The 16279-nt window shown below is 48.5% G+C and overlaps 1 protein-coding gene across 2 annotated transcripts; it reads right to left on the bottom strand.

The window, feature by feature from the left end:
* Window positions 1–1184: 1184 nt before the first annotated feature.
* Window positions 1185–15338, bottom strand: dgcr2 (DiGeorge syndrome critical region gene 2). Of its 2 annotated transcripts, XM_076163835.1 has the most exons (11): window positions 14939–15338; window positions 8722–8754; window positions 7537–7659; window positions 5077–5163; window positions 4777–4987; window positions 3940–4016; window positions 3657–3839; window positions 3358–3561; window positions 2966–3118; window positions 2487–2723; window positions 1185–2053 (listed from the first exon to the last, which is right to left on the bottom strand). In XM_076163835.1, exons 1-11 carry the CDS (start codon window positions 15018–15020, stop codon window positions 1824–1826), a joined length of 1620 nt encoding a protein of 539 aa, XP_076019950.1. In that variant the 5' UTR covers window positions 15021–15338; the 3' UTR covers window positions 1185–1823. The 2 variants fall into 2 exon arrangements, with proteins under 2 accessions (XP_076019950.1, XP_076019951.1); XM_076163836.1 differs by lacking the exon at window positions 8722–8754.
* Between the last annotated feature and the right edge of the window lie 941 nt (window positions 15339–16279).

Raw genomic sequence — 16279 nt, 5'->3', positions numbered from 1 at the left:
TGGCATTTGATTAGATGTACATCTACCTCAGAACAATACAAGCCCCTCCCCCCCCCCTGCAAATGAAGCTTTTTCTTAATTTAAAGGCTACAAAACAAAACAAAAAGACAATGAAATGTAGCATTGGTTGTATTATACAGAAAAAAACATTTCAGAAATCAGATGAGAGGAGTTTTGTCACACCACCATAGCGTATCACAGGAAGTACAGTGTAAATGCAGCCGTCTGGGTCGGGGCAGGAGCTCAACGCAGATGGAGGTATTAAATCATACCCACAAGTCTTTGCTAAAAATGTTTTCATCGAACAAGGGGGGGAAAAAAAACAACAAAGAAAAAGAAGAAGAAGAAACACTCTCAGCATGCCAAAGGATCAAAACATGCAGCGGAGCTCCCAAATCAAAACAAACTGGAGAAACAAAAACAAAGAATCCAAACCGGTACCGTCTCCTACACACACACACACACACATGCACACAGCACTGAGTCACGAGTCATGACGCCACGGTTCTGTCGGAGAATCCACTGTGGATTGTCGAAGCAGAAGACAGGGAGAAAAAGGAAAACAAACAGCCTGAAAGTCAGCATGAAAACAGGAGAAGTTTGCTTTGTACAGAGATTCAAACGGGGGAGACGCACAGACATGCACGGCTGTCAGACACACACACGCGCACACACACACACACACGCACACACACAGATCGCTAACGGGCGTCCCTGTGCTTTGTTTCCCCAGACTGGAGCGATAATCTTTAAGCCGTCTGACTGCGGGCCGATTGTCAATCTGATATTTCCTCACAAATTAGAACTTTGAGAAAGAGAATCGGCTCCAATCCGGGAGAGAGAGAGAGAGAGAGAGAGAGAGACGTAAACCGAGATGGCTCAAAATATACAAAACCATGACGACTGAAGATGCTCCGAGAGACAAATCCAGGGGTGAACATGCAAAACATTGAGCTTTAAAGACTTTAAAGACTTGAACGGCTCCTTAACCTGCTGAACGACTTCAAGAGTTCTTTTCTAATCGACTGACAGGATCATCCAGCATCCTTTCATAGGTTCACACACTTTGTTTCCGTCTGCCGTCACAAATTATCAACACAGTACGACGAGAACTCGCGGTTTCTATTTTTTTTTTGTTTTCACTCAGTCGACACGTCACGCTAACAGGGGGGGGACGCTACAGGACCTTCATGTCGCCTTTAACCCTCTTACCTGCAACACACTGATTTTTTATTTTTTTTACTGCAAACGTGAGCTAGAAACCTGGAAGACGGCGCCGTGCGTCAGACTGTGGCGGCGGCGGGGGCGAAGGTGGAGATATATACGTGATGAGACCGCCGGGACGACAGTATGACGCGACCAAAAGACGCACAGGGGACAAAAGCCCGGGCCTGACCGTCCCCGTCTTCCGTTACGCCTGCGACAGAGCGGACAGGCGCAGACCTGAGGGCGTATTTACATCGTTCCAAAAACTCGGGGGGACGTCTCGGGACTTTTTGGTCGGTCGACACTAAAGAGTACAAGTGAGGACTCGCCGGCCTGGTTGTTGTGTTGTTCTTGTCCGTGCATGGGGGGGGGGGGGGGGGGGAGTCCTTTCACGCTGCCTCCCCACGCCAGTGTCCACAAAAAAAAGAACCCATAAGCCGTCTGTTCGCTGACAAAGTCTGCTGGAGGGCGGAGGACAGACGTCTCGAGCAGCCGGGGAGGAGAACGCCCCGCACGTCTGTACAAACTATCAAAAACATTCCTCTACGCAGGTCAGTGGGAAGGTTTGACTCCCTGGGGTGACCGGGGGGGTGAAGTGTCCCTCCTGTCCGCTGATCCTATACCACCGTGCTGAGGGAGGTGCAATCTGGGGTCACGGGGGTCGGGGCGTGCCCGTCCGTCGGGGTGTCGGGTCCCACCAGCAGGGTGCTACTGTCTATGGAGTCCTCCCTCTCCTGGCAGGTCAGCGTGGACGCCGGCGCGGGCCCGGGGGTGTCGGGGACGTCGGCGTGCAGCCCGTCCACCATCGCGCTCATCTGGCTCGGCACCATGGCGACGCCTCTGTGCCCTGAGGGAGCAGAGAGACGTTAATATGTTCACTTTCCTGTGCACATCATAACCTGACAGATTTAAGTTTGCAGGCTGAAGCTGAGTCAGGCTGAGGCTGATCACTCAGACGGCTGCTCAGGCCAAAGTCACCACAAGATGGCAGCAGAGGCTAAGTGAGCTCAGTCAGCCTCAGTCTTCAAAGTGAGGATTGTTTCAGTCAAATGTACACAGAATGTTTTGGGCGCTATATGTTTGCTTTGTCTTCCTTTTACTCGAAGTGTGTGTGTGTGTGTTAACAGATTTTAATGTGCCTGCTGTTTGCCTTTAATTCAAATCAAACGCTCCTTCACACTAAAAATGAAGTAAAAAAGTAGTTTGTGATAAGGCTCTTATTGTGAAACCTCTACAGGAAGTTCTGATGGTAAAAACCGGCGGTCTCCCTCTGTGCTCACCGAGGTCGACGTAGAGGAGGCTGTCTGGGTTGATGGAGGCCTCGTAGGGAGGAGGGGGGTCATCGGGGTGCTGGATGTCCGGGTACTTGTAGGCGGCATACGGGGGAGGCGGCTCCTGGAAGTGGAAGGCTCCTCCCTCTCCGTCGTCGGACAGATGGAGGGGCGTGAGGCCCGTGCCGAACGTGTCCGGGCCGTAGTCGAAGCCCGGGACTCGTCTGCCGAGGTTGAAGTGATGCACTGAGCGGCGAACGGAGAAGAGATGCAGAAGAAGAAGAAGGAGGAGGACGGTGAGAAGGCGTCGTTCACAATATGTGCAGGGACGAACAGACGAGAGCCATGATGTCCACTCCTTCTGTCACCGTGTGTGTGTGTGTGTGTGTGTGTGTGTGTGTGTGTGTGTGTGTGTGTGTGTGTGTGTGTGTGTGTGTGTGTGTGTGTGTGTGTGTGTGTGTGTGTGAGAGAGAAACAAAAATGCTCACAGTTTCCTCCGATCAGCGTTTCGATGCGCTCGCGTCGTCTCTGCCGGAGTCTGTGCACCATGAAGAGCAGCAGAGAGAGGATGAGGAAGGAGGAGATGCAGCTGACGATCAGTCGCATCCCGCTGGCCATGGAGTCAAACAGGCTGTTTCCATCTGAGGGAGGAAACGGGAGCAGTGATGACCCGACCCGCTTTACGTTTAGACACGTATCACAAAGAGCTGTGAGGCCGGAGCGCTGACATGTCTCACGTTTCTCAGTGACGTTTCACTTTAAAAATAACTGGAATCAATCAAATCTACTCCCACACTTTCTCTCTACAAACACACACACTGAACACGTGGCGCTCCAACATGTGGGATCCTGTTCTCTGGGTCTGGGTCCTGATCAGTACCTGGGTCTAGGCAGGTGAACTTGCAGCACTCTTTGGGATCCTTGCGGAAGTGCTGGCAGCCCTGCGGCCGCTCGCACAGCGCCGCCACGCACATCTCCGGCTCGCCGTCGTGACAGGTGCAGCTCAGACACGGGTCGTCTCCTTTGGGGGTGAAGTAGTAGCCCTCGTTCACCACGTTGTCCTTTATGTCCACGCACGTTTGCCCTGTTGGGACGAGAATGTGTCAACACGGAGACAAGACCGCCAGGAGGCTGGGGAAACGGGAGCAGGGACGCTTTGGGGGAGTTGCGGGCACTTACTCCTCTTGCACAGGAAGGGGAACTTCTTGTAGCAGTTCTCGGCGTGCCAGCTGTGCAGGCCGCGCTCGTTCATGCTCTTGATCTGAAAGCGCTGCAGCTGGGCGCAGAAGACGTTGTCCTGGGTGGGAGACGCCTCGCCGAAATTAGTCAGACCCTCGGGCGGCAGAAACACCTGCATCGGCCCTGTTGAGACGCACAAGACGCACGCTCTTTACTCACACACACACACACACACACACGAGAGGGTCCGGTTCCCTCAGAGACCTCGTTGATGTGAACGTACCTTTATAGGCGACCTCCCAGCGGCCCCCCAGCGAGTGGTTCTGATTGGTGATCACGTACTGGTAGCCGACCCAAAACCTGAAAATAACACGAGTTCAATCTGAATCAATGCCGTTGGGACGAAATGTTTGTTTGTTTGAACGTAGATGAAAGAGTTTCAGCCGGCTGCAAAGATGTGAGAGACCACTAGAGGGCCAACAGCTACAGAGAACGTCACTCACTCTGCCTGACACAAACATTAAAGAGGTCAACAATGGTGAGGCCAGAGAGTTAAGAGGTTACGACAGCAGACACTCACTCCCTCACACACTCTCACTCCCTCCCTCCCTCCCTCCCTCCCTCGTGCTCTCGCTCCTTCTCTCCCTCATGCTCTCACTCCCCCCCTCATGCTCTCACTCCTTCCCTCCCTCACGCTCTCACTCCCTCATGCTCTCACTCCTTCTCTCCCTCATGCTCTCACTCCTTCTCTCCCTCATGCTCTCACTCCTCCTCTCCCTCATGCTCTCACTCCCTCCCTCATGCTCTTACTCCTTCCCTCCCTCATGCTCTCACTCCCTCCCTCATGCTCTCACTCCTTCTCTCCCTCATGCTCTCACTCCTTCTCTCCCTCATGCTCTCACTCCCTCCCTCATGCTCTCACTCCCTCCCTCATGCTCTCACTCCTTCTCTCCCTCATGCTCTCACTCCTTCTCTCCCTCATGCTCTCACTCCCTCCCTCATGCTCTCACTCCTTCCCTCATGCTCTCACTCCCTTGCTTCCTCACGCTCTCCCTCACGCTCTCCCTCCCTCCCTCCATCCCTCCCTCCCTCACTCCTGTGCATCTGTGTGTGGACTCACTTGCACTGGTCTTTGCGCTCGCACACTTTGTCGTCAAAGTCCACCTCGATCTTGAGGATGAACTGCAGCTCCTCGTTGGTGCCGAACGTGGCCAGCGAGCCGTTGACCTTCTGGCAGGTGTCCACGGCCTGCCAGTAGTTCTCGTTCCTCAGGTAGACTTTGTAGCAGCTGGCCGTCTTCTCGTAGTGGTGCCACCCGCTGGGGCACTTCTCTGTGGAGGAGGAGGAGAGAAGTTTTTAAATATCTTTGAATATTCAAGAAGGAAGTTGGACAGAAGAGAGGGCGAGCCGGCACTCTTACTGTTGAAGCGCACGGGCTGGGCCACGCCGATGACGTCTTCCACCTGGTCGTAGCCGTTTCCGAAGTGGAAGCGTTCCTCTGTCATAGCTGCGGGAACAAAGAGACACAAGCCTGATTTATTCACACACATTCACAGATTATTCAACATTATGGTTTTAATTTAATTTGGGTTTTCCTGGACATTTGTTTGGCTGCACGCGTCAGTTAATGATAATAATGTGATTAAGAGCCGCTGCTGTCCGTCTGTTTCCACTGGTTAGACGCTCTGCCGACTTACGTAAACACATTAACCCTTCGTTTTAATTCCTCTGGCGGCCGGATGCTTGACTGTCCGTGCCGTGTGTTTCTGCGGCAGCTCGGGCTGATAATGCAACAGATCCAGTTATCTGCGGAAACGACGTCTTAATTGTTTTAAAATAACAACGGTGACGCAGTTCAGAGTTTGTGTGTTTTGGCCAATATGAAATTCCAGACATCACACCTTTAAAGGATGACGCGCTGTACGAACACAGCGTTCCGTCTCTCCTGTGCCTACTCGGCACACTGCTGATCAGCACGTCTGTGGCTTACGAGCACACAGAGTCCCTGACCTGTGGGCTCCGTCGGCTTCATCTTCCATAGAGGATTGAGGAAGTCGGTGTCGATTTGAGGAAGAAGGAAAAGCAGAAGCAGAGGCAATCTCCTGCAAATGTATTTACGACGGGAGATGTTTACATACGAGGAGCCTCTTCTTCCTCAGGGGAGAGACACAGAGGAAGAGTTACGAGGCCTTAACCCGGGGAGAAAAACAAAGATAATAACACTCGACGCTGGTGCCACTTTCTGATATGAAACCCTCGACTGGGTGAAAAACAACGCCGGGCGACCTTTCCCTCCGTTATTACAGAGCGCGTCTGTGTTTCAGGGTGATCGTCGGTGATTTATTCCAGAGGACGAACGCAAGGAGGCAACGGCGACGTCGCTACAACTGACCTTATAAAAAAAATAATTGAGACCTTGGCTCACGTGGCCGCTCACGTAACAGAGCCGCTCGCATGTGTTCCTGTTTACATTCCTGCAGCTCCAGACTTCAATCACTGCTGAAGAACTTAAAGGACAAATTAGGTTGCCGCTGATTTACTTTCTTTTTACTGGATTCTTAATCAAGTCGGTGTTCTCTCTCTCTCTCTCTCTCTCTCTCTCTCTCTCTGTGTGTTCTTACTGCGTCTTCTTTGTGTAATTGTGTTTCTGCGGTCTTTTAAATCTTTCTGAAGCTTTCCCTGCTGCTTGTTGGGCCACGTCTCCCTTTAGAAAGAGGTTATTCATCTCTTTTGTGGAGTTTACACGCATGTGCAGGGCTGTTTGTTAAACACGACCTCAGACGCAGCGCCGTGCACACTGAGTTCACCCGACACAGGAAACCCCTCCTCTGCTGATATGTTACAGTATCCACCGAGCCTCACACACACATACACACTCGCCCACACACACACCGGGCGGTGGAGTGATGAGGCTGATCAGCTTCTGTGCCTTTGGCATTTACGGAACAAATTGCTCAGACTCGCCGCACCGCTGATCAAAGTGCTAAACCGGAGCGATAACATTGATCTCACGCCGTCGACGCGGAGGATTGAAAGGAAACCGCAGCGAATGAAGAGACAAAAGTCCCACGCTCAGTTTTGCAATTACATATACTGTGTCTGCGGTCGGTTGCTGTTATTGGGAAATAACGGGAGAAGAAAAAGGAAACGGCAGAGTTTTGTTTTCACTGCGTCGGCCCACAATCCCTGCTTTAGTTTCCTGTTTGGTAGACGTGATGTACTGGGGGAGCGAGCGAGCGAAGGCCTCACTGGCGGACGGGGATGCGGTGTTTGTTTTCGCCCGGAGGTCACATGCTGTGCTCAATCCCTTCAATAATTCCCATAATGCGGTCAAGAGATCCGGGGATAAGGTCTCTCTGGATTTACCGGGACGGGGGAACAATGGGATTTCAGTCAAAAGAAAAAAAAGGAAAGCTTATCAGGGCAAATATCTGTGCGGCGTCCAAGAGATCAACAAACGCCAAACAAACACAGAGGCGCAGACGCGCGTGTGTGTGTGTGTGTGTGTGTGTGTGTGTGTGGTGGCGCTCAGATTTAGGCCTGACCTTCCTCTGCGTCCATCTGACGCTGTCACTCCGGGGGAGGGGGGGGTTGGCGGTTATCTGGCACCTCAGAATCTAAAACCTTAAAGCCGCCGAGCGAACGCCAAACACCCGTTTTAGTAGCGAGCCTGAACAGGGGGGGGGTCAAAGTATCGCCAATTCTTTCCAGAAGTCGAAGCACGTAATGGGAGTTTGTGCGTGAGGCGTCAGGGGCTCAGAGGGGGGTGTGTGTGTGTGTGTGTGTGTGTGTGTGTGTGTGTGTGTGTGTGTGTGTGTGTGTGTGTGTGTGTGTGTGTGTGTGTGTGTGTGTGTGTGTGTGTGTGTGTGTGCGCACTCACGGGGACAGTCCATCTCGTCGCTCTTGTCCTCGCACGCCGTCCAGCCATCGCACTGCCAGGACACGGGGATACACTGCATCTTCCCACTGCGGCAGGCGAACTGCCCGGGACTGCAGCGCTGCTCTGAAACACAACACCAGAGGATTTGTTTGTGTGGTCGCGCTCGCATGAGGATGAACCTTTTTTTTTTTCTTTCCACAACAAAAGCAATGTTTTTGAGGGTCCGGCAGAATGAATAAGTACAAGATTTCCCTTAGCAGCGGCCTGTGTGAGGGGCTGCGGCCCTGTAATACGCTCTCTTCCTGCCTCACAAACTCGATACGCTCGAGGGTGAAATGGATAAAAATGTGATATTTGATGGACCTTTTGAAAACGACCCCGGTGGGAGAACAAAGCCTCTACAGTCGAGTGCTGGGGAATTACGATTGGACTGAAAAAAAAAACCCATCTCTCTTTCAGATTCATAGATGAAAACATTGTGACTCGTCTACAATCTCAGCGTGAGGCGCGAAGCGAAAGCGGAGGCGAGGCGTTTCACCTTTTTGAAAGACGGGGAACGCCGAAAGAAAAAGTAAAACGCCTGAAACTCAGATGAATATGCGTTGGCGTGATAAGAAATTTGGTGTCCTGACAAAAATGTGTCTTCTGTTACCATGGCAGCTGGGGAGGTCCAACAGCAGACGCACGCTCAACACCCTCTATAGGCTTTTTTGTCTGTTTAGATCCTTCAGAGATGCGGTCTGTGCTAAGTGGGTCAATGTCTCCACGCCGTGTGATTAACACAAGAGGACCCCCCCCCCCCTCCGCATTAGGGACACCCCCCTCTCCTCAATGAGTCCAAGCGGAGGCCGACTGTGGCGAAAAAACAAAGTAAGAATTTCATTACACACTGTAAACTGTGTTTATCTGCTGTGTATATGACAATAAACATCTTGAATCTACTTCCTCCTTCCGAGGCTTTTGAATGTTTAACACAACGAGCCCAACGCTAAAAATAACGCGTCTTTACGAGGTGGAGACGACGTCACAGCTGCTCGTTGGGACCTTTGGGAGGAATCCTCTCGTTTCCAAACTGGGAGGGGGGCGTGGACGTCGTTGTTGTTGTTGTCATTGTCGTTGTTTTATTGTCACAAAAAACAAGCTCAGACAGGCGACTACACTGTAAGACTTTGTACAGTTGCTTACCTGACAATAATCTTGCCAGAGCTAGCCGCGGACCTGCAACACATAGAAACAATAAGGGTCAACTATCCTTTATATGTCACTCTGTCACCTTTCAGGCTTCAATTACACCGGAGCCCGGGCCGAGCGAGTCCGGGGTGATAAATACACCTGATTTAGTTCCTTTATTTACACGCTGGACGGTGTCTTGCCGGCGTGTGTCAGCGCTGAGTTATTTCCCCGGTGGCTCGGTCTGTCTGTGGGTTCATTAAGCCATCTGCTCTCGGGGATTCAGGTGGTTGCCTTTTCCTCCGGCAGCGCCCGGGCCACCCACCCGCCCGCCCGCCTCGACTAACATCGCAACAGGAGATTTTTACCTAGACGACAGACTTTGAGCTATTTCAGACCTCAGACGGAATGTTATTTCATCTGTGCGCCCCTACTCCCGCCGCTCCTGTTGACCCAAACAAATCGGGTTTTCCGACTCAAGAGTCACGGAGACGGATCGTTTTAAGATTTGGGGCTAGAGTAACGGATGTGGTGCGATTCGGAAATGAAACTAAGCCCAGATGTGTGTAGACGTTGATGAAGCTTCACCCCATTTCTCATCCTAGACCCCTATTTAAGTGTCGGCCATCATTTATGACGCTGTCGCCCAGGCAACCTCCACTGATTTAGCCTTCATGATATTAGTCTTCATCAAACTGAACGCTCTGCTGCAGCTGATCTATGGAAGTAAAACACAAGAGCAACCGGGGCGCGCGCGCGTGCGCGCACACACACACACACACACACACACACACACACCTTGCGTAACATCATCTTGTATTGACTTTCTTCCTTCTTTTTGGGTCGAGCAAAAACAAAGCCAATAACACCGGATAGAAAGTGTGGAATAACACAAACACACACTCTGAAGACTGAGCTTCACTTCAAACTCTATCACCTGATGCTTTGACTCAGACGAATCAGACTGCAGGGTCACTAAAGTTCACAACAACAGGACAATTCTGAATAACAGAAACTTTGTCTCATTGGTGAACTAGCAACCTTCTCACACACACTTAAAGCCGCCGAGCAAACGCCACACACGCGCAAACACACACACACACACACACACACACTCTAGAGACTGAACCTCCTTTGCTCTGAATTCGCTCATAGACTCGCAGATCGGAACCGTGTCAGAGCGCCGCAGAACTTTCCGCCGCAGTTGCTCGGTTCTGCGAGCTGAGATCCAGAGGGAAGCTACACACCGCCGTTGTAATGAGGTCAGGGAGGGGAAAGCAGAATTGTTTCAGGTGGACCTTAATGCACGCTGCCTGCACTCTGCCAAAGGAGGCTTCAGAGTGGGCGAGCTCAGCAGACGTCCTTCTCTCCTGGTTAATGTGAAGCGGAATGAGATACTTTATGGATCCAGATCCGTCTTTTGGGAACGGTGAAGTCCGTTGAGCCTAAATGTGCGTCAAAATGACAGACGGGTTATTGACAATTTAATATAGTTTGCATGTCAGAGGATGGTAACTGCACGAAAGCTACGATCGCTGTTTTATTAATATCAAGAGGATCCACTTCCTGCTGCGGACACAACCTCACACACATCCAGCTGAGGGTTTTTCTGATATTGTGAGATTAAAATACTTCTGCTTTTTAAGGGTTTTTCAGCCTTCCCCATGTGTGCGTATGGTGTCTCGCTAGAGTGGCGACAATTTGAAGGTAAATCCAGCTGCTGGACATTTCACTTTCAAACAGAAACCAGGAACAGAAACCATTCAGAGCTTCTTTTACCTTCAGGCTTCATTCTTTCAGGGTTTCTCACATATTTCATGGGTTTTCAGAAACTGCCTGTTCAAAATGCATTCAAAGTTTTTTCCGCCATTCCCTGTTGAAAAACATTAAAATTCCCTTCCTACTTTCAGGTACAGAAACCATTCAAACATTTTTTTCAGGCCTTCACATTTCAATCTTTCAGGCAATTCAGCAAAACCTTACACCTAAACCTTACCCAACAATTATACGGGTTCTTCTAAATCGCAGTATCACAATATAACTAATCCAACTGACGTGCTTAACGAAGGCTAAAGGGTTTGTTGTCCCTTATCTTGGTAGGTAACCAAATCAAAGATGTCCTACGGCAGCCTGAACTGTCTGCCCAGATAATAACAAATTCCGAGACGCACGACGTAGAACTTAGGCTGCCGTTATCACTTCCTTCATCTTCCATCACTGCGTCCAGACGTGTTGCTCCACATTAAACTGCTATAAGGGAAGCTTAAACACCCGGTGCCCATTTATTAATTAGCGGCAGACGTTATCGATGCTCGCTCCGTGTGGGGGGGGGGGGGGGGAGTAATATCAGAGTGTGAGGGAAATATGAATGAAGCTGCGGCGGCATCTGTGTGAACCTGCGCTCGTGGCTGGTTTGCTTTGTTGACGAGTGTGCGGCGTACCGGCTAATGGAATCTGCGGTCATATCAGTAACCTGCTGACCTTCCTCCTGTGGGTCAGCAGATGATACGGGCCGAGGGCTCAGCGTGGACGCAGCGTCTCAGGACAGCTTGGACTCGGCAGCTTCTTCTACAGATACAATCCATTCATTCTATTCCTCACACACACACACACACACAATCTTTGGATTTTATGTGTCTGTGTGTGTCTGAGTGACCACAGGCTGCTTTTGCATCTCTAACACATCTGCAGAATAAACTGACGTAAACATAAACTGACTATGACCCAAGCACCGAGCTTTCTGCACACACACCGAACACATAATCAAATCTGTCTGCTCAGGGATCACACACACCCTGAAGCTTGCTGCTCGTTCCACATCTTTGGACGTATTTTCCCTCCTCTTTCAAAACATTTGAGCCCAGCAAACCTGAGCTGTGTGAGGAAACCAAGTCTGCTTCAGTTATGAGACCTGCTAGTTCAAAGGTATTCCCATATATTATTTTTTGTTTATGTCATCTGAAGGAGATGAGAAGCATGCGTGAGGGTGAACTGGGACGACCCGGGGAATAGTTGTGGAGAAACATAAATGCAAGTCAGCGTTGGGGAGGCTCGTCTTCCTCTCGCGCCTGCAGGAAGCTGCGCGCAAACCACTAATGACAGGCCAGGGCTCAGCTCGCTGCAAGAGATACAGAGCATCAAGCTGAATGGGATACAGATAGAATCACCACGAGAAAACACTATCGGGCAACGTCAGAATCCAGATTATACTCATTTCGCTCTTAAGGAACTAAACATTTAATCCATCGGGGCTAAATCATTTCAGTTTCAGCGTCTGTGAGCTGAAACTTTCCCTTTAAGGTTCTGAGCAGAATGATGGATGAACCAAACGCAAAAAAACAACAACAACAACTCTGACCCAATAAGAGTTCATCTTAAGACCAAGGTGTTGTTACAGCCCGGTGACGTGAAGAATCACTCCATCACATGTGCTTGGCTGGTTGTTTTGACTGGGAAGCAGATTTGTGTCTTACCAAACACACTGTGTGCTTTGACTGAACCCCCCCCGCACAGCAAAGGCCTACAAGCAAGAAGCCGCAAAACATTTCAGCTGTGAGGGCACAAAATTATCGTTCTCCAGCGGAATAACAACAAAGCATTATGTGTTAGAGCGCTGTGTGCTGGATTCCAGCTGTGATTAGCTGCTCTGCTCGCCTCGGCTGTGAAAACCAGTACCAGAGGGGCTCTGCTCTGCTGCACGCTCTGCCAGAGGGACACAGGCAGTGTATGTTGCTGTAGTTTCAGCTAATTGCTGTCAAAGTTCAATACGGGCAGTAAAAGCACATCTCATAAACAACTCCACCGCTGTTTTGCCTGGAAGAGGAATAAACTTTAATATTTCTTGCAATTATTATTGATCAAGAACTTTTAAGATATGCACATGTTCACTTTGACGGCTCATTTTCTTTGATTTAAAGCGATGCGCCGGCCAGGACTGCGGTTATACGGACTTTATGTTGCATGAATGCAGGCATATTGTAAATGAACCAGATCTGGAACAAGAGCTCTCAGCTGTTCTTTATCTCACTGTTAACTAATTTACTGTTCAGCGTTCACTTAGAAATCAATGGACATGAGCCTTAAGAGATAAAACATGTCAGTACATCTTAGCTCCTCATTTTTCAGATGTTTTGTCTGTCGAAATACACTTTTAAAACGTATTTTGTGATTGTTTTGGTTGCGTCTGTACGAATGTTGCCAAATTAACGCGCATTTCACATCAAAATACAAGCAAATCCCAGCAGACTCCCGCCGCACAGCCTGATTTCTTCACCCTGCTGTGGTGTAAAGCTGAGAAAGAGGGATCGTCGGTTTATCACGCAGATATACGGACCGTCACGCTCACATTCATATCATGAGTCTCCAATTCACCTGACTTGCATGACTTTGTACTTTGGGAGGAAACCGAAGCACCCAAAGGAAACCCACACACCCTGCAAACCTCAGCGCCCTGTAATCTGTATATGATCGTGCACATTTCCATTTGTATTATACTACTTGCAAACCTGTGCTGTGTTTTGAATAACATGCAGATGAGTAACAAACTAAGACGTGCGTGTTGAAGAGAAAAAGCGAAGACTATAAGGACGAGGCTTCCCCTTCAATGTGCACCAGCTCCACAATAACACACTCCACTGGCATAAATTGAGTGAAAGACAGTGTGAAGACAGGGAGTGTGTGAAGGCAGGGAGTGTGTGAAGGCAGGGAGTGCCCTTTAGGTGCCCTCGCCTGAAGGCCACAGCAGCACCCAAACAACTGGCAGTAGGATCAAAATAAACAGGCCACCCACCAGGTCCAACCAAATGGTCTACTCCTGTTATTTACTCAAAAGGACAAAGCATAAGACTTATGATAAGATTTTTAATTACATGGATGAACTATACAGCAAGAAATGAATCCAACCTTTGAAATGATGAATTATTACTGCTGCCGCTTATCATTACGCTGTGTAATAAGGTGCAAATGAAGCAGAAAGAGCCTCCGTGTGTGAAGCAGATAACTCCAAAACTGAATGGATGCAGTATTGTCGCCTGAATGCATGTTTTTGGGTTTAACACTAAGCCAAGCTGTCTCCAATCTGCCTAATTATGAGGATCACAAGAACAGAGCTACGGTTGATGCCGTTTTGTGTTCTTGTTGATTCGGGAAGGTGAAGCGAGTAAAGAGGGGACGACTCAAAGCCGTTCGTTAATGTTTGCTTCAAGAAACAATGGAACCTCCGTCAAGTAGCAGATGAAGATAATGAAGATTTAAGGTCGATACATCTTCTTTGTGTTATTTATGCCGACGCACCTTGTACACTTTGAGTGCGCACACTTTATACAGCAGTGTAGTTTGATTCAGGAAATAGTGCTGATTTGTTACTAACACGAGAAACAACTCAGAGGATTATCATGTTCTTGTATTATAAAGTATCCTGCAGAGTGAACAGAGGGCAACAAAAAACGCTTTGTTCCTCCATATGGGGTTTTGTAGTATTAAGTTGTATATCATATTTCATTTTTTGTGCTGCAGCTCTGAGAGATTAATTTCACCCTGGGGTTAAAAACATATTTTTATCTTGGTGTATTCAAATAGATATCATACAAATGTGGCAGAAACACCTTGATGTTATTATGAGGGGGAAACATGACTATTTGTGTTGCATACTGATTTGTTTAGGGATAAATCGATAGAAATCAGGCTTTTTGATTGCAGGTGCATGAATCACCGACATGCATTTTAAACTGCAGCTTAGCAGGAAGCAAATATTGTGTAACACGCAGGGAAAACCCACGGCAACTGCTTATTTATCTACTTTATTACTTTATAGATGTGATTTAAGGAGATAACCCAAATCTTAACGCCGTAAATTCACACTAGCTCCAGTACCATATTAACCAATTCAGATAAAAGTCTCACAATGTCAACAAATCAATTATTACTTGATAGAAAACGACGTGGGTCAACTAATTGTGATTAAATTCACAGCTGCGGCTATTTATTACGAAATGGACTTTCTAGTTTCACCACTTTCGCGTTTTAAGGTTAACATTCCCACCGGACACGTCGCTTGGTTGACGGGGGCAGGCAGTGATGCGGGAGCGGCGTGTAAATCACGGGAGCGCCGTGGTTTACCCAGCAGGCCCGCGCTCTGCTCCCGTCTCCAATCTGTGTCCGTCTCCCACTTTGAAGCCAAGCCCACGGGGGCGCATGTGAACGGGGGGGAAACAACACGGTTTTCTCCGCTTACCTGTCCGTGGCGGGTCCGTAAGCGTGAGGACGAAGAGGAGAGAGAAGAGAACGAAACTGCTGCTGTCAGCCTTCGGCAACATTTATCCTCCATTCATATTTACTCCTTTATCCAGAAATGTTTCAAATACACCAAGGATATGCGCCGCCGCCGCCTTCTTCGGTTCTATAAGAGCCTTACACAACTCCGTGCCATTTTTTTAAGCACGATCAAATTCTGTTAATGATAAATAACGACGCAAGTGACGCATAGTGTAACAACACCGCGAAAATAGATTACGGTTAATCTGGCTCAGGGAAACTAGCTGGGGAACGGATAGCGTCGCCCGTCCTGCAGCGGCGCTCAACCAAGATGGCTGCGTCCTCCCATCACAACAATCCCAAACATTCAGCGCACACACAGGCTGTCAGCTGGAAGAGCCGCCGGGCGGAGTTTGGCTCATTAAACCCAGCGGGACACGCACTTACCGCCGCCCACATGACATTATTATATTATCACAACATAATCATTGTGCTGCTGTGCGGAGTGACGCATTTCAAGTTAGGAATCATCATTTATATTTAGCTCCACTTTTAAGATTTTTTTTTATAAATCAATGTTTCTGTTCTGTTTTGATCAACATTTCCCTTTATCCCAAACTTCCGACTGTTAGCGATATTAGAAAAAAAAAATTCAATAATATCAGGGGTCAATAATAATCGACAAGTCGTTCTAGGGCAGTGGTTCTCAAACTGTAATATGTCTCCAATCAATGGTACTTAAAGAGCCCCCTGGTGGAAGGCCTGAGGAATGGAATTATCAGATTTTCATGAATTCTATAGTTTGGTTCTGTCAACGTCAATTAATATATTAATTATTTTTAATTCCATTTAAAAATCGAAACATTTATGGTCCATTACCATCAGGAGTGATCGAGTGTGGACCAGTGATTCAAAATTTTAACTAATTCTTGGAGTGAGTCCTGCAATAGTTCTGCTACAAATATCAACATAACATTGAACAGCGGAAGCTCTTCTTAAAATATCTTTTTGGCTTATTGCAACACTGCTTTTATTAAAAGCAAAAAAATTATACTCACACTTCCCATCAGCGTGTTACTTGATGATACAGCATCTTACGTGTTATTTAATGCAGAGTGTCCTAACCTTAGCCTTCCTTGTCTTTACTGCCTCCCAAACATAAACATTTGATGGTCAGAAATGCAGACACGCATTGTCACCGGTTTTTTTGAATTATTTTCAACTGGAGCATTGAGAACATTTCTAAGCACACTCGTTGCAGCCCTGACCAGTTCTGCCATAAAAGATGAACCTCAGTTTTTATATTTTTTTGGGTGTAATA

Source organism: Genypterus blacodes, unplaced genomic scaffold (genome assembly GCF_046128005.1).
Source record: "Genypterus blacodes isolate CSIRO-AG114 ecotype Tasmania unplaced genomic scaffold, CSIRO-AGI_Gbla_v1 ptg000133l_1, whole genome shotgun sequence".
NCBI classification, from domain to species: domain Eukaryota; kingdom Metazoa; phylum Chordata; class Actinopteri; order Ophidiiformes; family Ophidiidae; genus Genypterus; species Genypterus blacodes.
Note: the sequence above shows the minus strand (reverse complement) of the source record. Positions and strands in the feature narration are given on the sequence as shown.